The sequence below is a fragment of the Lepidochelys kempii genome, chromosome 4 (genome assembly GCF_965140285.1).
Source record: "Lepidochelys kempii isolate rLepKem1 chromosome 4, rLepKem1.hap1, whole genome shotgun sequence".
Classification (NCBI taxonomy): domain Eukaryota; kingdom Metazoa; phylum Chordata; order Testudines; family Cheloniidae; genus Lepidochelys; species Lepidochelys kempii.
In genome coordinates, this window is record NC_136383.1 from 63,983,458 (window position 1) to 64,006,229 (window position 22,772).

At 41.7% G+C, this 22,772-nt stretch overlaps 1 protein-coding gene across 9 annotated transcripts in view; it reads right to left on the minus strand.

Moving 5' to 3' along the window:
• The window catches only part of FSTL5 (follistatin like 5), a 564,833-nt gene that overhangs the window by 219,431 nt on the left and 322,630 nt on the right, over window positions 1–22,772 (minus strand). For all 9 annotated transcript variants that reach the window (XM_073341501.2, XM_073341502.1, XM_073341509.1 and 6 more), the window contains one exon: window positions 17,968–18,088. In XM_073341501.2, the coding sequence (XP_073197602.1) occupies window positions 17,968–18,088 (121 nt within the window). The remainder of the gene's footprint in view (window positions 1–17,967; window positions 18,089–22,772) is intronic.

Sequence of the window (22,772 nt, forward strand, 5' to 3'; positions counted from 1 at the left end):
GAGCCATCTCGGAGAGGCATGTGCGAGGGGTGTGTGTGTGTGTGCCAGGTACCCGAGAGCAGGCCCGGGTCCCCGCCCCCAGGGTCACACCGCCCAGGGTGGGTAGAGCGTTCGGGATTCCCCACAGCAGCCAAGGCTCCCTGGGAAGCTCTTACTACTGCCCGGCTCTGGCTTCTGGCCTGGTCAGGGGTGGGGCCTCAGGGGAAGGAGGAGGAACGTGGGCAGGACCTGGAGGCAAAGGCGGGGCAAAAGCCCACCTAACTCCCTCCGCCTCCAGGAAGAGGCTGGCACCACCCCTGAGTCTCGGGCAGGCATAGAGTGGTGCTGCTGGGAATCCGGGACAAATGCTGTGCCTGGAGTCATTCAGCTCAGGACTGGGACTTGAACTCTGCATTTCGGGACTCTCCCACCCAATTCAGGACAGGTGATTACCCTACATGTAGTAAGAACAGGACTATTAGCTAGCTAGGACTTGTGGCCTATCACAGTCTTCAGTGATTGAGTTGTCCCTATATGTTGTTAATTTGGTCTCTCTCTCTCTCACAGACACACAGAGACAGGTCTATACAATATCCAAATATACATGTAAATATATGTAATTATGATGTTGTCATAAATATAAAGGGAAGGGTAAACCCCTTTGAAATCCCTCCTGGCCAGGGGAAAGCTCCTCTCACCTGTAAAGGGTTAAGAAGCTAAAGGTAACCTTGCTGACACCTGACCAAAATGACCAATGAGGAGACAAGATACTTTCAAAAGCTGGGAGGAGGGAGAGAAACAAAGGGTCTGGGTCTGTCTGTAGTCGTCTTGGCCGGGGACAGAACAGGAATGGAGTATTAGAACTTTTAGTAAGTAATCTAGCTAGGTATGTGTTAGATTATGATTTCTTTAAATGGCTGAGAAAAGAATTGTGCTGAATAGAATAACTATTTCTGTCTGTGTATCTTCTTTGTAACTTAAGGTTTTGCCTAGAGGGGTTCTCTATGTTTTTGAATCTAATTACCCTGTAAGATATCTACCATCCTGATTTTACAGGGGGGATTTCTTTATTTCCATTTACTTCTATTTTTTATTAAAAGTCTTCTTGTAAAACACTGAATGCTTTTTCATTCTTCTCAGATCCAAGGGTTTGGGTCTGTGGTCACCTATGCAAATTGGTGAGGCTTTTTATCCAACATTTCCCAGGAAACGGGGGGTGCAAGTGTTGGGAGGATTGTTCATTGTTCTTAAGATCCAAGGGTCTGGGTCTGTAGTCACCTAGGCAAATTGGTGAGGCTTTTTACCAAACCTTGTCCAGGAAGTGGGGTGCAAGGTTTTGGGAAGTATTTTGGGGGGAAGGACGCGTCCAAACAGCTCTTCCCCAGTAACCAGTATTAGTTTGGTGGTGGTAGCGGCCAGTCCAAGGATAACGGGGGTAATATTTTGTACCTTGGGGAAGTTTTGACCTAAGCTGGTAAAGATAAGCTTAGGAGGTTTTTCATGCAGGTCCCCACATCTGTACCCTAGAGTTCAGAGTGGGGGAGGAACCGTGACATGGTGGCACAGTGGTGGGATTAACCTGAAATCATTTTGAGATCCAGTTGAGATTTTTTGAACTAGAAATACAGATTTTAAAAAGGAATTTTTAGGAAGTCCAGAAGGCAGCTTTGAAACTGAAAGCAGCTTGGTTTCTCTCTGCTTTGTGGCCAAGCAGAGACAAAAGGGGATTATCTTGTGAATTGCAGGTTTTCTTTGCCTGGAGGCAGGGTACTTAACTCCTGCAGGGAAATTCACAGTCTTCCAACCCAGAGGTTTTTTTTTTCTTTTCTTCCTAAAAGTAAATAGGGGGTGTGTGCTCTACCCATTTGCCTGGAGACAAAAGTGGCAGGGTTTTTTTTTAGGATTTTGATTTTTTTTTGTTTTACAAGGAGCACAGGTTTGAAAAGAAATTTTTTTTTTCTTTGGGCTGGGTAAGCAGGTTTCCAAGTAGTTGGAGGTTTTTTGCTTTAATTTGGGCCCAGAGCAGAGACAAGGGAATTGTCTTTTTCTGTAGGCTGACAATCACTATCAGAGAATAGGTATTCTATTCCAGCACAGCAAAATTTTACAGCCAAGTTTTGTTTGTTTATTTCTAAACCTTGGGTGTAAAGTTAGTTAAAAACAGAGAGGTTAGAATGGCCAAATCCTCGGCTCGACTACAGCTGGAATTAGCCAAATTTCAGGCTGAGGAAAAACAAAGGGAACATGAAAGACAGATAGAACTCATGCGGCTGGAGAAGGAGGTACAGGAGGCTGCCCACAAGAGGGAAATGGAGGCAAGGAAGCATGTGGAGGAGATGGAGAGGATAAAGGCCCAGCAGAATATACCAACAAACCCTAGCAATCCTTCTCCAGGTACCACTTCCCATCCCAGAAAGTTCCCCACCTACAAGGCAGGTGATGATACTGAGGCCTTCTTAGAAAACTTCGAAAGGGCCTGCCTTGGGTACAACATCTCTACTGACCAATACATGGTAGAGCTGAGGCTGCAGCTCAGTGGACCCTTAGCTGAGGTGGCAGCTGAAATGCCTAAAGAACACATGAACAAGTATGAACTGTTTAAATCCAAGGCGAGAGTCAGAATGGGGATAACACCCAAGCAGTCTCGTCGGAGGTTCAGAGCCCTAAGGTGGAAACCAGACATGTCATTTACCCGACATGCCTACCACATTGTGAAACATTGGGATGCCTGGATATCAGGAGCAAGTGTTGAATCTCCAGTAAATTTGCCCTTCCTAATGCAAATGGAACAATTCTTAGAGGGTGTTCCTGAGGAAATAGAAAGATACATCCTAGATGGGAAACCCAAAACTGTAATTGAGGCAGGAGAGATTGGAGCCAGATGGGTGGAGGTGGCAGAGAAGAAGAAAACTGGTCGCAGTTGGAGCGGAGACCAGAAGGGACCACCCCAGACCACACCCTATTCCCGGGGGCCGCCCAAAGCCCCACCTACCTCCCAAAGAACCCTCCAGACCCCTTATCGTCCCAGCACCCCGTTCTCCAGCAACCCTCCTCGCCCCAGTGACCCGTCAGCTGGACGATGTTTTAAATGTAACGAGCTGGGGCATGTAAAGGCCAACTGCCCCAAGAACCCCAACAGATTACAGTTCATTGCACCGGAATCACACCAGAGGTCCACAGGCCCAGATACCTCCCAGATACCCTTGGAGCGGAGGGAAACTGTGAGGGTGGGCGGGAAGAAGGTCACCGCGTGGAGGGACACCGGAGCACAAGTGTCAGCTATCCATGCTTCCTTAGTAGACCCCAATTTAATCAACCCAGAGATCCAAGTGACGATTCAACCCTTCAAGTCCAACTCTTTCAATTTGCCTACAGCCAAGTTGCCTATCCAGTACAAGGGCTGGTCAGGAATGTGGACTTTTGCAGTCTATGATGATTATCCCATCCCCATGCTGTTGGGGGAAGACTTGGCCAATCATGTGAAGCAGGCCAAGAGGGTGGGAATGGTCACCTGCAGCCAGGCTAAACAAGCCGTGAGGCCTAGCTCTGTTCCGGAAACTTCTATCAGGACCCAGTCAGAGGTGATGGACCCGGACCCCAGGCCAATGTCTGCAACAGCAGTAGTGGATCCAGTCCCAGAGACCCAGACGGAACCAGTCCCAGAACCGGAACCAGCCAAACAACCAACACCAGACCCCGTGCCAGCACTGAATCCAGTACTTGCAACCTCAACACCAGAGGGCCCCACCGAACCTGAACTGGCAGCAGCCGATAACCCTACACAAGAGGCTCAGCCGGAGCCTGAATCCCAACATAGTGCACCAGCGGAGAGCGGTTCACAGTCAACAGAAACAGCTCCATCCCCTATATCGCTTCCAGAGGGACCAAGCCTATGTCCCCAATCCAATGAGGAACTGATGTCTCCAGCATCAAGGGAACAGTTCCAGACCGAACAGGAAGCAGATGAAAGCCTCCAGAGAGCTTGGACGGCGGCACGGAGCAACCCAGCGCCTCTCAGCTCTTCTAATCGATCCAGGTTTGTTGTAGAAAGAGGACTTTTATACAAGGAAACTCTTTCTGGGGGACACCAGGAAGACTGGCATCCTCAGAGACAGTTGGTAGTTCCAACTAAATACCGGGCCAAGCTCTTGAGCTTAGCCCATGATCACCCTAGTAGCCATGCTGGGGTGAACAGGACCAAAGACCGTTTGGGGGGATCATTCCACTGGGAGGGAATGGGCAAGGATGTTTCTACCTATGTCCAGTCTTGTGAGGTGTGCCAAAGAGTGGGAAAACCCCAAGACCAGGTCAAAGCCCCTCTCCAGCCACTCCCCATCATTGAAGTTCCATTTCAGCGAGTAGCTGTGGATATTCTGGGTCCTTTTCCGAAAAAGACACCCAGGGGAAAGCAGTACATACTGCCTTTCATGGATTTTGCCACCCGATGGCCGGAAGCAGTAGCTCTAAGCAACACCAGGGCTAAAAGTGTGTGCCAGGCACTAGCAGACATTTTTGCCAGGGTAGGTTGGCCCTCCGACATCCTCACAGATGCAGGGACTAATTTCCTGGCAGGAACTATGAAAAACCTTTGGGAAGCTCATGGGGTAAATCACTTGGTTGCCACTCCTTACCACCATCAAACAAATGGCATGGTGGAGAAGTTTAATGGAACTTTGGGGGCCATGATACGTAAATTCGTAAATGAGCACTCCAATGATTGGGACCTAGTATTGCAGCAGTTGCTCTTTGCCTACAGAGCTGTACCACATCCCAGTTTAGGGTTTTCCCCATTTGAACTTGTATATGGCCGTGAGGTTAAGGGGCCATTGCAGTTGGTGAAGCAGCAATCGGAGGGATTTACACCTTCTCCAGGAACTAACATTCTGGACTTTGTAACCAACCTACAAAACACCCTCCGAACCTCTTTAGCCCTTGCTAGAGAAAACTTACAGGATGCTCAAAAAGAGCAAAAAGCCTGGTATGATAAACATGCCAGAAAGCGTTCCTTCAAAGTAGAAGACCAGGTCATGGTCTTAAAGGCGCTCCAGGCCCATAAAATGGAAGCATCGTGGGAAGGGCCATTCACGGTCCAGGAGCGCCTGGGAGCTGTTAATTATCTCATAGCATTCCCCACCTCCAACCGAAAGCCTAAGGTGTACCATATTAATTCTCTAAAGCCCTTTTATTCCAGAGAATTAAAGGTTTGTCAGTTTACAGCCCAGGGAGGAGACGACGCTGAGTGGCCTGAAGGTGTTTACTATGAAGGGAAATGTGCTGGTGGTGTGGAAGAGGTGAACCTCTCCATGACCCTTGGGCGTATGCAGCGACAGCAGATCCAGAAGCTGTGCACTAGCTACGCGCCAACGTTCTCAGCCACCCCAGGACTGACTGAACGGGCATACCACTCCATTGACACAGGTAATGCTCACCCAATTAGGGTCCACCCTTACCGGGTGTCTCCTCAAGCTAAAACTGCTATAGAACGGGAGATCCAGGATATGTTACAGATGGGTGTAATCCGCCCCTCTGAAAGTGCATGGGCATCTCCAGTGGTTCTAGTTCCCAAACCAGATGGGGAAATACGTTTTTGCGTGGACTACCGTAAGCTAAATGATGTAACTCGCCCAGACAACTATCCAATGCCACGCACAGATGAACTATTAGAGAAACTGGGACGGGCCCAGTTCATCTCTACCTTGGACTTAACCAAGGGGTACTGGCAGGTACCGCTAGATGAATCTGCCAAGGAAAGGTCAGCCTTCATCACACATCTCGGGCTGTATGAATTTAATGTACTCCCTTTCGGGCTGCGAAATACACCCGCCACTTTCCAAAGACTTGTAGATGGTCTCCTAGCGGGATTAGGAGAATATGCAGTCGCCTACCTTGACGATGTGGCCATATTTTCGGATTCCTGGGCAGACCACCTGGAACATCTACAAAAAGTCCTTGAGTGCATAAGGGAGGCAGGACTAACTGTTAAGGCTAAGAAGTATCAAATAGGCCTAAACAGAGTGACTTACCTTGGACACCAGGTGGGTCAAGGAACTATCAGCCCCCTACAGGCCAAAGTGGATGCTATCCAAAAGTGGCCTGTCCCAAAGTCAAAGAAACAGGTTCAATCCTTCTTAGGCTTGGCCGGTTATTACAGACGATTTGTACCGCACTACAGCCAAATCGCTGCCCCACTGACAGACCTAACCAAAAAGAAACAGCCAAATGCTGTTCAGTGGACCGGAAAGTGTCAGAAGGCCTTTAACAAGCTTAAAGCGACACTCATGTCTGACCCTGTACTAAGGGCCCCAGACTTTGACAAACCGTTCCTAGTAACCACAGATGCATCCGAGCGTGGTGTGGGAGCAGTTTTAATGCAGAAAGGACCTGATCAAGAATTCCACCCTGTAGTGTTTCTCAGCAAAAAACTGTCTGAGAGGGAAAGCAACTGGTCAGTCACTGAAAAAGAATGTTATGCCATTGTCTACGCTCTGGAAAAGCTACGCCCATATGTTTGGGGACGGCGTTTCCACCTGCAAACCGACCATGCTGCACTAAAGTGGCTTCACACCGTCAAAGAAACTAACAAAAAACTTCTTCGGTGGAGTTTAGCTCTCCAAGATTTTGATTTCGACATCCAACACATCTCAGGAGCTTCTAACAAAGTAGCTGATGCACTCTCCCGTGAAAGTTTCCCAGAATCAACTGGTTAAAATCGTCCTTGAGATGTGGAAAATATTGTTAGTCTTTATGTACTTGGTAGTATATTTAGAGATGCATGTGTCTTATTAACTCTGTTTTCCTAGAGCTCCAGGAAGAAATCCCAGCCAGTGTTTCACCCTAGCTGAGATTTGGGGGGCGTGTCATAAATATAAAGGGAAGGGTAAACCCCTTTGAAATCCCTCCTGGCCAGGGGAAAGCTCCTCTCACCTGTAAAGGGTTAAGAAGCTAAAGGTAACCTCGCTGGCACCTGACCAAAATGACCAATGAGGAGACAAGATACTTTCAAAAGCTGGGAGGAAGGGGAGAAACAAAGGGTCTGGGTCTGTCTGTAGTCGTCTTGGCCGGGGACAGAACAGGAATGGAGTCTTAGAACTTTTAGTAAGTAATCTAGCTAGGTATGTGTTAGATTATGATTTCTTTAAATGGCTGAGAAAAGAATTGTGCTGAATAGAATAACTATTTCTGTCTCTGTATCTTTTCTGTAACTTAAGGTTTTGCCTAGAGGGGTTCTCTATGTTTTTGAATCTAATTACCCTGTAAGATATCTACCATCCTGATTTTACAGGGGGGATTTCTTTATTTCCATTTACTTCTATTTTTTATTAAAAGTCTTCTTGTAAAACACTGAATGCTTTTTCATTCTTCTCAGATCCAAGGGTTTGGGTCTGTGGTCACCTATGCAAATTGGTGAGGCTTTTTATCCAACATTTCCCAGGAAACGGGGGGTGCAAGTGTTGGGAGGATTGTTCATTGTTCTTAAGATCCAAGGGTCTGGGTCTGTAGTCACCTAGGCAAATTGGTGAGGCTTTTTACCAAACCTTGTCCAGGAAGTGGGGTGCAAGGTTTTGGGAAGTATTTTGGGGGGAAGGACGCGTCCAAACAGCTCTTCCCCAGTAACCAGTATTAGTTTGGTGGTGGTAGCGGCCAGTCCAAGGATAACGGGGGTAATATTTTGTACCTTGGGGAAGTTTTGACCTAAGCTGGTAAAGATAAGCTTAGGAGGTTTTTCATGCAGGTCCCCACATCTGTACCCTAGAGTTCAGAGTGGGGGAGGAACCGTGACAGATGTACTATTACTTGAATAGGCAGAAAACCAGCAATGATCAGCCGTGATGAGTATCAGTGTAAAACAACAGTAATTTTCATAGATTTCAAGTCCAGAAGGGATCACGATTATCATCTAGTCTGACCTCCTGGATACAATAGGCCATAGAACTTCCCCAAAATAAGACCGTATCTATTATGGGGAAAAATGCAATTTTGATTTTAAAATTACCAGTGAAGGAGAATCCACTATTACCCGTGGTAAACTGTTCCAATTGTTAGCCAAGATCATAAAAATAGCTATGACAGACTGAAGCATTTGATACTCCCTCTCCCTTCTCCAGTACACACATGCATTGGTTTCTGTGAAAAAGTCTGCACTTACTAAGAATCACCATACCACTCTATCTGGAATATTACAATTATTTTCTATTCTAAGAGTAGAAATAAACCAAAGTGTAACCATTATTGGCACTTTTTTTAACTTTTTAGCAGTGACCACAGTAGACATATTTTGTGTAAACAAAAAAGAAAATTAAATTATATTACTATGCAACATGGGCTGACAAAAGATCCATGCTTTATATACGGTCTCATAAATTTTTGTGTGTTCCAGTTTTAAAATATACTGAAAGAAATCTATCGCTAGAGGATTAAAGAGACCTACTTTTCAAAACTTCATAATAGCTCTTAGGGTTCAGCTCATGGTTAGTAAAAGATATATTCAGCTTTCATACCATATAGGATTGCAGAAAATGATTTTTCATGTTTAGTTGAGACTTCCCAAATCTATCAACGAGTCAGAAATAGCCAGCTGTCACAATGGAAAGCTTTTTAGAAAAGCATCTTGTGCATGTACCAAAATGATAGACACAGTCAAATATGGTTATTGGAAATGATCATTACTACACACTGCCCTGCTGAGATTATTTGATGCTTTAAAGAGACAGAAGTAGTCTCTCTTTAAAGAAAGGTTTCCTTCATATTTTTTTTTCTCTCAAAGAGGTTGCTCTTTTAAATGATAACTTTTAGACTACTGTATAGCAGGAGCACTAGGAAATTAAGAAACTAGGAAAATAAGTTACTCCCCAGCTAAAATAAGCACTCATTTGCTAATTGATAGATTTACTCATTTTTTAAATAAAAAGTAAAAACCAAAATTCAGATTTTTATTACTTAAGTGATGGCAGTGTCCTCAGTACTCTACAAGGGAAAAAAAGCTGAATTAGGTAAGGGAACTTAACTAACTTAAGACTGTGTAAGATAAGTGGAACAAGGAAGTAAGATTAGAGTAGGGAAAGAGCTACTACAGATTTTTTATTGTTCAATTTGGGGTTTTGGGTAAAGATGGGTTGAAATACTGCAAACCTTTGTGTAATTCAATTGTCCCACTCGTCTAGTGTGTTTAAAACCAGGGATTTTGAAGTCATCAATACTTTGTGACTTTAAATTTTCAAAATTAAATAATTTTTTTTAAATCTTCTTTGCTATTTAGAGAAGCATATCCAACTTAGGGACCAGGCCCTAGCAGGGGTGCCCTACCTAGTTCAGGGGTACAGAGAAGGGAACAATACTTGGGTGGATTCTTTGGATCTGTTCTTCTGCAGTGAAACTATGCTTCTGTAACTGCATGTAATGTACCCTCTTGAAAAACACCCCTTTTCCCTTTCTTGTTCCATAACCATTGCTAAATGAAATGATTAGTTGAAGCTGACATGCACAGTTCTGCAGGGTACTCCTCTTCTCCAATAGCACTCAGCTAGACTGCAGGAACATGAAACCCCAACCTTTAGCATCATTTAACCTTCTGCTAAGGTGGTAGTAGAGTAGAGTAGAGTACAGAGGGAAAGCCACAAAACAAAAATAAAATGTACTAAAAACTTTAGAAAGCAAGACCAAAAAGAGGGTACATTTTAGGGGGGTGGGGGTGGGGCACAGAACAGTTGCAGAATAGAAGATAGAAAATGGGTAGGAAAAAAATGGTACAACTGTGCCAGGGAATGGCAAGAGGGGACACCAGAGGTCGGGCACCCTGAAACTTTCATAAGGGTTATTGTAACTAATTGTAACGGCTTTTCAAAGGGGCCTACAATAAGGGTGGCACCACCAGAAAGAAATTGGTAACCAGTGAGTTAAAGGCTTCCCTCAAACACTTGCATGTCCAGCTGTAGTATTTTTTTCCTAGGAACTTTCTGTGGGGTGAGAGGTGGGGAGGGAAATGGGGGAGACAAGAGAATGTACTTCCCCCAATCTCTACACTCCCTTCTTCAGCTAACCCACTGCAGCCCTGATCAATCCCCAGGCTCTGTGGGGAAAGATGGAGGTTGGAACATCCCCGTGGAAGGGGTATAAAGGTGCTCTCCCTTCTTCCATGTGGAAGGGACCATTATCCACAGGCATAATTGGGCCCAACGAGCATAATTGGGCCCATTTAAAAATCCATGTGCATCTGTGCATACATGCATAAACACACACACGCGGAACTGATTGTTATAGGCCACTGGGTACTAAACAAACAACAAAATTCAACAACATTTAAAAACACAATATTACTCGTTTTAAAAGAGGAAAACCAGGGTGTAATAAACTTTAGTTGTTTCTTGAATTGTTAAGTTTGTTGTGTTAAGATAAGTGATATGAAAAAAAAGCTTTGATTATCTATTTCAAAACCAAGTATAATAAGTTGACTACATATAGAATAAGAATTAACTATTTACCCCCACCCTGTCTTTGAAGATTTCTATAAATTCTTACATCCAATATTACATTTATTTTTATTTCAGTTGGTGAGCAATAATCTCTTTCCAGGTCTTTGATGTAGGCAAGACATGAACTTAAAAAAAATCGTAGTATGATAGCACGTTATGGGAGCACAACACTAAAGGGAAAAAAAGGATACAGGAATGAAAAGCTATGGATTAATACCATAGTAATTCTTGAAAAATGTGCTTATTACTTTTGGGAATGGAGTTTGTAATGGAATTTCCTGAAATCAGTACATTTTGCCATGGCGTTGTTTTCTAAAGCAACAGAATGAAACTAAAAGGGTTTCCCCCTCTAATATTGTTCCTTGAAATAGAGAGATTTTTTTTAATGCTGATTTTGTTCACATTGTATGCATTTCATATTTAAGAACATTCAGAAAAATAATTTATCCACCTTCTACGCCACAAAGTTCTACAAAAGCTTTGCAAAATTGAAAACATTTTTTTTAAATTAAGCCCAGCCCTGTGTATCTTAGACATTTCTAACAGATCTCTTAGGATACTATGTAGGTGTTTACTCCAAAAGAGCAACTTGAAACATAATCTGTCCTTCTGTATATTGAGACTATCATGAATGCTCAGTAAATCTAAGTAATTTAGACAGTACTGAAAGGCTTTTCTGAAAATTGTTCCTGTCTGCAATTAAGGTTAATAATCTAATTAATATTTACCTATTCATGTAAACGGAGTCCCTAAGCTCCCTTCTTCTCTGAGGCAGTGAAAGAAGCAAATGAGTAAAAAAAATATAACAAAAATAAAAACAAACAAAAACAGATGGACAAGCCTTTGTGGTAAACTTATATATTCTGAGAGGTCTGTTGGGGAAGGCAACATGTTCCCTTACCTAATTCAGTAAACTAAGGGCTGTCTGTGATGGGTTCGGTCACAGAGACCCCTTTGAGGCTGTCACCTGATGTGCTGGAATTACCTCTGAGCCTGCTTTCGCTGCCAACTTGGGACTTCAGAACCCAGCCTTGTTGAGCCAGACATGCCAGTCTGCTGCAACACAGACCCAGATCTGGTCCACACCCCCAAAGCTGCAGACTTTAACCAAAAACTGCTCAGCAAGTCACCTATCTCCAGCACCCAGACACCCAGCTCCCAATGGGACCCAAACCCCAAATAAATCCATTTTACTCTGTATAAAGTTTATACAGGGTAAACTCATAAATTGTCCACCCTCTATAACTCTGAGAGAGAGATATACACAGGTGTTTGCTCCCCCAGGTATCAATCACTTATTCTGGGTTAATTAATAAACAAAAGTGATTTTATTAAGTATAGAAAGTAGAATTTAAGTGGTTTCAAGTAATAACTGACAGGACAAAAAAGTTAAGCAAAATAAAACAAAACACACAAGTCTAAGCCTCATACATTTAAGAAACTGAATACAGGTACATCTGACCCACAGAGATGTTCCAATAAGCTTCTTTCATAGGCTAGACTCCTTCTTAGTCTGGGCCCAATCCTTTCCCCTGGTACAGTTCTTGTTAGTTCCAGCTCAGGTGGCACCTAGGGGATTTCTCATGACTGGCAGCCCCCTTTGTTCTGTTCCACCCCCCTTGGCACAAGGTGGAGATATTTTGTCTCTCTGGGTCCCCAGTCCTCCTCCTAAATGGAAAAGCATAAGGTTTAAGATAGATTCCAGTACGAGGTGACATGATTACATGTCACTGTAAGACCCCATTCTCCATTCTTTTAGGGCTGGCCTGAAGGTTCCCAGGAAAGTTTTCAGAGTAGCAGCCGTGTTAGTCTGTATCCACAAAAGGAAAAGGAGTACTTGTGGCACCTTAGAGACTAACAAATGTATTTGAGCATAAGCTTTCATGAGGATAGCTCACTTCATCGGATGCATGTAGTGGAAAATAGAGTGGGGAGATTTTATATACACAGAGAACATGAAACAATGGGTGTTACAATACACACTGTAACAAGAGTGATCGGGTAAGGTGAGCTATTACCAGCAGGAGAGCGGGGGGAGGAGTGAGGGAAGGGGAACCTAGGCCCAACAAAGAAAATAACAGAACAAAGAAAGTAGCCATCACCTTCAGCCCCCAACTAAAACCTCTCCAATGCATCATCAAGGATCTACAACCTATCCTGAAGGACGACCCATCACTCTCACAGATGTTGGGAGATAGGCCAGTCCTTGCTTACAGACAGCCCCCAACCTGAAGCAAATACTCACCAGCAACCGCACACCACACAACAAAAACACTAAACCAGGAACCTATCCTTGCAACAAAGCCCGTTGCCAACCGTGTCCACATATCTATTCAGGGGACACCTTCATAGGGTCTAATATACCTCTACCAACCTGCCCCACGTAATGCCTCCACCGTTCAAAGCATTTAAGCCTGCTAAAACTCACACAGTGAATGCAGGGCAGTGAATGCAGATAATTCCCAGTTGCTGTTGCAGCTCCAGGAAAGCAAAGTTAAGGCTAGCTGGGTGTTTACCTTAATGCTGTATTTTCTGAAGTTTGACTTTTGCTGAACTTGACATGCTGGAAGGGCACAAGCTGGCACTGGGAAACCTTAACTCTGCACTAATGAACTTTTTTGCCCAATTAATTATACAAAGTCAGCAAATCCTTGACAAATAAAAGACTTCTTTTGTGAATAATTTTTAATTTACAGAACCTAAAACTCTGAATATTCTGTACTTGATTCCTCTACTTGTTGACTAGCTCCATTGTCTTATGTTTCAGCCACTCCTCTGAGACAAAATACATGTATTATTTGTCCATTATTAAAAGAGGTATTCATAAATATAAATCACTTTGACTTTACTTTTATTTGGTCTGTTGTGTGTGTGAATGTGTGTGCGCTTACATTATACATATTATATTTTACCCACACACGGGCTATCCATATCCTAAACTTCAGAACCATGTGATAACTAGAGTCAGTCTGAATTTTTCCAACGGACATCATTTTGGTCAACAAATGCTCATTCTTTGAACTCAAACATTTGCAGGAACCTCTTGATTTCAACAAAGCTTTTGTGGAAACCAGACAGGTTCCTGCCTCCCTGGCACCTCAGCAGTCTGTCTAGAGGAAACTGAGAGCCCTGCAGTCCTGGGGGCCTTGCCTCCAGATGGAGATCTCAAGGTTTCTAGTCTCCCTATTCCTCAAGGCCTTTGTGGCCCTGGAAGCTGTAGGAGTCCAAGCTTGAGACAAGTGTTTCCTAGTTTCTAAGCTTCCCATTCTGTGGCAGATAACTCAAATGGAAATGCTCCAATTTTTCAGAACCAAAATTTCCTTTCCACAGGAAATTTCTCATTACAAAAACAAAAATGAAAAAACAAGAGAAAACAAAAACCTGATTCTGAACAAAAACTTCTTCTGATATGTTAGAATTTCCTTTGGAACAGAAATTCCAAGTTTGAGCAGTTATAATGAGAGTCAATATTCAACCTCTTCCAACCTACACACCAGACAGTGAAAAATTCCTTTTTGACCTAAAAAGGTGGTCAGGTAGAATCAGAAGGGTAGGGAAAACTTTATCTATGTTACATACTCCATGTCCCTGCTTTAAATATATCTTTATCATTTTAGATTTAATGATCCCTGTTTATGAGTCTTGCCCTGAGAGACTGTTCCAAAGTCTAACAAGATCTGATTAGGAATTCTTTTCCTAATATTCAGCTTAATTTTTTTCCTTTTTACCCCGACTATTATTGGAAATAATTAGTTTTGCTCCGTTGTGATTGTGCCATTCAAATAGCAGGCCTGGAAATATAACCTGTAGCCCCCCAAAAGCTCATGATATATGTAAAACGGCTAACACTGGCATATGTATGTTAAGGGTAAAAGAACAAAAGCCTCAAAATATAAAAACCCCACAAATGCCAAGGCCCTACTGAAGCCAATAGGACAACTCAGATCCTTACATTTCCAAACATGTTGAATTATCTTGATTAACTGGGGCCCAAGTCACTAGACTTCAAAACAGAGTTCTGTCAGAAGCAGTTCTCCCCTCGCTGTTATTGACTTCATCACCTACTCACAGAAGAGGAAAAGCCCTGAATTTAAGGACCATAACTCTAGGCTACTTCATCCCAAGAGATACAGTCTGTCACCCTGTATTCTCCCTTACAATAGATACCAGAAATATCAGACTACACTAACCCTCTGATACTTGAAAGAGACCTTTGTTTTAAGGGGTGCCACTTAGCTGTCTCTTACAGCTATCTTAAATGAAAAGTGGAGCTCACAGCTGTTTAATGGAGGTTTAACCCAACACACCACTTACTATTTAAATTACAGATCTTTCTAGGAATGATGACATCTACTTTTGTCAGCAACACTGTTATATGAACTGATAGTTAGTAAAAGTAGAGCACAAATACACACAACTTAAAAAACTGTAAATTTAAATGAACTGCATATTTAAGGGGTGATATTTGCTTATTTCACACATACTTATTTTACTTGCATTGAAAAAGTGGGAAACACCCCCCAGTATTTATCTCAAATGCATTTTGTCAGCTGAAGAGATATTGTCTAAATAATTAGCAGTAAATGAATATGAATATAATATGTTAATCTTTACACTAGGCAACTACCAGTTTATTATCAAGAAAACCAACCTCCTTTAATCTAAAATATGTATTATAATCTTTAAAATGGATGATTTCTCTTTGTCCTGAAGGTAGTTATTAATAGAAGAAAAATAAAAGTTCATATTGCCTGACTGGAGCCTTATCGTTAAACTCACAATGTAATTCATGGTCATATTTGATTCTGAACTCACAATCTTTATGTGACAGTCAAGGCTATAATCAACTACACTGCTGGGGAAAAAAAAACTATTAGGAGATGCTAATGAAACAAAAGATAATTAATTTAAACAGATATTGCACTCTGGTCCTTGTCCGCATATTGAAATGAAATTTAATTGCCTAAAAAAGTAGTTTTCAATATGGGGTCCACAGACCGCAGGGGGTCCACAGACTATGTCTAAGGGGTCTACAAAAGGTGGTTGTTACTACAAAAAGTAGTTTTCAACTTGGGATCTACAGACCCCTGAGGGTTCACAGACACATCTAAGTTTTCACTCCATAACTGACCTATCAGTTCTCATCCTCCAAGGAAACCTGCACCACACTTTCAAAAGACGAGCCTGGGAGCTTAAATTCCTAATTTTGCTAAACATTAAAAATCCTGGATTGAATAGAGACACTGGACTTATTACAACTATATATAACCCAATAGAAACCATCCCCACAGCTGTTTTTCCCTCCTCTTTCCTTTCCTCTCTGTGACGGGAGGGATGTTGAAATGTGTGGTAAGTACTTATGCTAAATATTCTGTTCCATCTTGTATTTAGCAGTAACACTAAGTTTCCCAGACCTGAAGAAGAGCTCTTTACAAGCTCAAATTCTGGTCTCTCTCACCAACAAAAATTTGTCTTCTAAAAGATATTCCCTCACCCACTTTACCTATCTGACCCATAACACAAGTAGTAAGACTTCTTAACTGTATTAATGTACCCAAAATAGATTGCATAAGCAGAATTGCACATTCAAAATCAGAGGATGCTTTTTTGAAAATCTGCCCCAGAAATAGTTTAAATGGATCAAAGTTTATTTAAATGAGTTATCCAATCCCTAACAATCGTATTCAGTATCTTGTTTAAATGTCCAGATTCTCACTGGCTACAACCAAGAGTGTAACAACGTATGTAACAATACATAAAGTATGTGATGTAGACTATTTAATACTATGCCTATCTTCATTTTCTTAATCTTTCATGATAAAAAACCATTATACAGACATATCATGTGTCATACACTAGCTTCCTGGTGGACCCTGCATATATCAACAAGGGGACAAATAACTTTTATTGTTTTCACAAAAGGTTTAGTATGCACACATAATTTAAGCTGAACAATAATGCATCCACTGGCCTTTCCTAAGAATTTTTAAACCATACAGGTTTCAGAGTAGAAGCCATGTCAGTCTGTATCCACAAAAAGAAAAGGAGTACTAGTGGCACCTTAGAGACTAACTAATTTATTTGAGCATAAGCTTTAGTGAGCTACAGCTCACTTCATCCACTGAATGCATCCGATGAAGTGAGCTGTAGCTCACGAAAGCTTATGCTCAAATAAATTGGTTAGTCTCTAAGGTGCCACGAGTACTCCTTTCCTTAAAGCCATACAGAATAATTCATATGGAATCATTTATAAATGATCATCATGCTTGCACATTTCAAAGAGCAGGAGTGTGATATTTCTGGATACACTCAATTATTTCCCTTGTAAAAGGGTGAAGTTTGGCTCTCATGTATGAAAAGGACAAATAGCAACTAACAGCCAGCACCAGAGCTAGTGCATGCAGTAGCTGTGGAGGTTTCTCCATGTAGCTCTGTCACTGAATCTCAAGACTGACCTTCAACACTCCTAGGCTTCACTGCTGATTATGCCAGAATGTGACAAATTATGAAATGGCTTACCTTTGCCCTGCACACAGCAACTAGGAAGAAGACACCAAATTAATTTCCACTTGTGATCTAAGTGAGAATTAACACCCAAGCACACCTTACACTCCCAGACTGCTCTGCTCTCACTTATATAAATATAAATTATATGCCCGTTAAAATCAATGCAGTTACATCAGTTGGAAAACAGTAAGAGGTGAAGCCACCTTTTCATTTCCTAACAGAAAAATCTAAGGTGGCCGTGTAGCAATGCTTCCATTATCCATCACCTCCCATTTGTTTTCCAATAGCTTCCCAATTTTAAATATGGACTCCTCTAACATTTTGTAGTGGTAAGCAGAAAAGAAAACTTTCAATTCATTATAAATAGTGTTTCCCCTTTTGACTCAAGCAGCTAGCCAAAAAATTGGGGTCATGGAACAGAGACAGGGAGAACAGTAGTGTCTGGAGATGCAACAATACCATATAGCAGTAAACTTTTGTTCCCAGACACCTTGGACATCCAGTAATGAGGGATGGTTGTCAAAAAACAAGGACCATCCACAAGTTACACTGAAAATTCACCTTGTTTTATGAATCCTCTATAGAGTACCCTTCAACATATTTTGTTGAACAAGCACAGCAGGGGTATATCAGCATGAAATGACTACCTGTATCTGTTAGGCTTGTAGCAATCAGAATATAGAAAAGGGATGTGGCTTGACCAATTTTACAGATTACAACCGGATCTTGAATACAGTAGCTTTTCACTAGTGCATCCGTACATTCGTTTGTTGGCAGAAAAGCCGATCTTCTACAAATGCCCCTTTATCAGAATCATTGTCTTGAGAAAACTGGACACAAACGCATCTCCTACTGATTTCTGTTTCAGGATGTTTCCCTACATCATAATGATCAAGTTGTGCTCACTGTTGAAGCACTGCATCATGGCACTTCAAATTAGGACATTTTATTTTTAAAAAGTGAGACAGAAAGAGAAAACTGTGAGAAGAGTAGAAAAAAATCTTGTACTTACCAAATGCTCTGTAGAATTCTTCTAGAAGTAGGTGCTTGTCACCGTTATAATCATCATATTTCAGCAGATCGAATAGAGAGCAGTCAGACAGATCCTTGCCAAGCTCATCCTGTTTTATTACCTGATAAGAAAATTATAACCATGAAATTACATTTGAACTCTTAGAGTTTTGCGGTATAATTAATTGATCTATTAAATGATTATTAGAAACATTTTAAGGCTGCTTGGGGCAACGAACTGAAACTGCGTAAAGTTGGGGATTTCCACTTGCTTTATAATTATTTATTACAGTTTAGAAAGTTAATACCTTTAAGTCAGTGCCAATGAGTTTACACCAAAGTTTGTGAAATATGAGGAATATATACTTTGGCACAGTATGTAATAACATTGCATAGATATTCTGGTTTGCAATTAAGATTTCACTATATTGAAATTCTTTACAATGACATTGACCAAAAAAAAAAAAAAAATGAGATGCGTGAACAAGATGCACTGTCCTCCTTATAACAACATGGATTAATAGTAAGTTTCTCCCTCCTATTACCCTCCCTTTCCCTCACCCCAAATAAGAACTTCTTTTATTTACATGAGGTTCCAATTCTTATTACACCAGCAATTACATCAACTTCTTATACACGTCTGACAAGCCTATTATATTTCCTAAGAACCTGTTATAAAAGACCTCAGAAGATATCTCAGTGTCTCCACGAGGGGGGCATCCATTTTGTAAGTGGATTATAATTAGTGGTTATTAGATTTTAACACTAATGAACCTCTGCTGAAGGTATGTTTTTCTAATGTGTGCATCATTTCTATTCAGTCTCTAGACTTTGCAAGGACAAATGTATATTACACCAAAAATTGCCAGATGCTAGTCTGCAAGTCCCATTGATGCACCTAATATCTTAAAAGTGCCCTGAGATCTTTCATAACAACAAATGCTCAAGGCCTGTGTTTTACAGCACAGCTTAAAGAGAAAACTTAATTATGCATCCATAAGAATCAAAGAAAACACAGTCAACTTTTGTAATGCTGCAAGAAGCTCAAACTTCTGCAATGAACACAGCTCAATTCAATATAAAACATATACTTTCTCCCTCTTAAATAAATATAAACAAATAAATAATAAAAACCTACACTTCAACTGAAGAGATATTACAGTTTACACTACTAATTTTGAATGCTATGTTTTCCCAAAACCAAATGTAGAGGATTCAGACTGTTTCACAAATATGTAATTGGGATATTCCAATTGCTCCACCCAAGGGACAACAAGAGCAGAAAGGAGCAATGCTGACAACTGAATTCACAGCTCTCCTTAGGGCAAAAGAAAACATTTCCAAACATGCAAATACCATAAAACAAAAGGACCAATAAGCCTAAAGATAGAAAGTGCAAACTTATTTTTCCCTAAAAGATGGGATGGCTCTCTTATAGAGCTGTACAAAATTCTTTAAAAATGTATAATGACCTCGTTAATAATTTATAAATGATAATTTATAGAAGCACAAGCACAAAAACCATAAAAAAACACCATGCAAATAGTTTAGTTATTAAATAAGATGTTACCTGAAGAAAATTAGTACTATTATGCATTATTTATCTAGCTTGTTTATTACGATTAATGCCACCAGAATGCAGAAAAAGGATGCTGTATGGAATCTATGCAATGATGTCTTTAACCACTCAAACATCTCCTTAGCTGGCTGATAAAAGGCAGAAATGCAGCCAAAGACAATTAAATATACATACCTTACGTTCCAAGTTAGTTACTGTGCTTATAGCATTTGGAAATCTCACTGTTATAGAACTCTTACAAGTTTCAGCTAATTAACTTCTAAATCTAAGATGCTTGTGGATGTTAAAATTCACAGTTGGCTCATGGAAACAGAACTTTGTGTACACAGAATCCCTCAGAGCAACAGAGCCTGCACTGTCAAGGCCAGGCCAGGGCTACAAGGGCAAAAACACACTTTCCACATAATAGCTACTCTGGGCCAGGCATCTGAACTGATAGCAGGAACCCTGTCTCTCCTATGCTCCTAATTATTGCTGGGCCCCACTTGACTCAAATGCAATGGGGACAAGAGCTGGGGTTGAGTTGTGTATGTGTGGTGAAATCTATTGGAATGAGGACCCAGGGAGGGGGAGACCAGAACTGGATGTGGGGGAGGGTGGGGAAGCAAAGAAAATGAAACTGGAACTGGGAGTTGGAAAGCAGGGGGAATGGGACTAGAAGACAGATTGAAAATGGAATAGGGGGACTGGGAGTCAGTGAGTGAGAGTGAGACTGAGATTGGATGAAGAGCAGGGGCAAACGAAAGCTGGGCGAGGATACTGGTACCGTAAATCAGTGCAACAGGGAGCGGAGGTGGGGAAAGAAAGAAAGAGCCATGGCAGTGCAAGAGGAGGGACGAGAAATCAGGAGGCAGGCAGAGGGTTGGGGGGAAACTAAGAATGGCTTGGTAAAGAGACTGGGATTAAAAACGTCAGGAGTGGAGACTGGCACTGGTAATGTGAGAAGAATGGAACTAGAATGAGGAGCAATGGGTAACAAAGAGACAATACTGGGCCAGGTCAAAAGAGACAGAGAAGGGGTCATAAGCTTGGGGGTAAATGGGTGGAGTCTTCTGTCAGCAAATAACTGTGAAACTCGCTGGCAAAGTATCCCACCTCCTTTCAGCACTAACTCATATAATTTAACAACCTACTACTATTAGTCACTCAAATGGCAGAGTACATTGGGTCTGTACATTGGGTCTGAAGGTCCCAAACCCTGCTGATGAGCCACATGGGTACCAATATGCTGTCATATGATACAACTTCTATTCTTTATGTTGGCTTTTTTAAAAAAAATCTAGGAAACCACACATACACACTTTTAAAGAACATTATTAAGTTTGCAAAGTTAAGCATTCGAAGAATTAGGAAATGCCAGGATTACGGTTGCCTATGCAACCTAAATTCAGTCCCCTAGTGCCTATGCATTTTAACACATTTCTTAATTGCATGATCGCATGCCTGCTGAGCAATCACAGTTGGTACTCAGGGTGTACCCTGGACCTTGTCTAAAGAGTAGAGAAAACCATGACATTCCATCCAGAATAGGTGAAGGCAAGACGTCTAACACCTGAGGGGGATGCACTCAGAGAGATCAAAGGTGCAGCTAGCCCTGTGACATACTGTATATTTAAATTGTGCTTGTCCTGTATCTAGTACAAACATCCCAAGTATAAATAGAGTCTTGTTTACATTGCTGTGCTTCATGAGAAATCAGACACTAGGCCTCCACTTTTGCTTGCAGTGTACAATTTTTGGCAATACATTAAAAAGGTGTATTCCTCATCTGAGTTTAAAGTTTTTTCTATAGCTTCAATGCCTCACCCTTGGAAATAGCAGTCAGCTTCATAAGTCAATTTACTAATACATAACAAGTCTCCCACCATCTTAACTGGAATGTATTCAAACTGAGACAATATCAAAATATGAAAGAATAATTATGAGTTTTAAAAAATATCCCACTAAATGTTTTCATTTGTCATATTTTAAACCAAAAAAAAAAAACAAGAAAAGAAAATATATATCTTGACATCTGATACTCTAAACAGTAGGTCACGAATAAGAGTGTGAAACAGACCTCATTCTTCATCATTATTCTACCTGACATGCTTAACCTGCTTTTGGATCAAGTCCTTTTAGGAGATTTTCCCCCTTTTTCATCAGTATACATTCTTTTGGATGGCCCCCAAGCAAAACGAGTAAATACAGTAGCAAAACAAAATATAGCGTCTGGGGACTTAATCAAGTATAAAATTGTTTCATCTTTTTGTTATAGTACTGCAAAAAATGCACTTCAATATGTCTAGTTGAGTTTGATGAAGCATATTAAAAGCCCAAATACCTTTCAGTGAACACTTATGGCAAAAAAGAAAGGTGGTTTACTGTTTGTAAAAGGTCAATCCTACCATATGGGAACGACTACATTCTTCACCGGAAAAGCACAATTTTATTCCCATGTCTCCCCATAATACTTTGGATCCTTGTTCTCGCTCTCTCTCTCTCATACCCACACCCACAGCAGCATAAAGTAACTTAAGTAACAAAGAGATCTGCAACAACAAGAAAACAGGCAGAGTTTATAAACAGGCATTAAATAATAGTTTGTTTTATGTGTGTGTGAGAGAACAGATAGCTAGAAAGTGAGTTTGCCAGATGCAATTTATAGCTAAGGATACGATTCTATCACGGAGGTCATGGATTCTGTGACTTTCCGGAACCTCCATGACTACTTCTGCAGCAGCAGGGTTGAAGCAGCTGTCAGCCCCAGAGCTGCTAGGGCAATGGCTGGGGTTGGATCAGCCCCCTCAGGGCTGGAGCAGCAGTGGTCATCCCCTGTGGCAGGAGCAGTGTCGGTGCTGGAACAGCTGGCTGGAGCAGCAGTCCTCAGGGCCGCTGGAGCAGCAGATGGGGTTGGATCATCCCCTGCAGCAGGAGCAGCAGCAGAACTGGAGAAGCTGCTGGAGGTCAGCCCCTGGCAGCGCTCTGACTGTTAGTCCTCTCCTCCACCAGGGTATATTTAGTAAAAGTCAGGGACAGGTAGTGGGTTTCCGTGAATTTTTGTTTAGTGCCCGCAAACTGTCCCTAACTTTTACCAAAAATACCTGCAACAGAATCTTAACCTTATTCATAGCTAACCACCAGCAGGGCCAATGTATTATCTTCTTTTATTCTGGTTAACCTGAAGTCTGATCCTGCAAGGTACCAAATGCCTTCAATCTTGACTGAATTTTCCTATTGTTACAAAT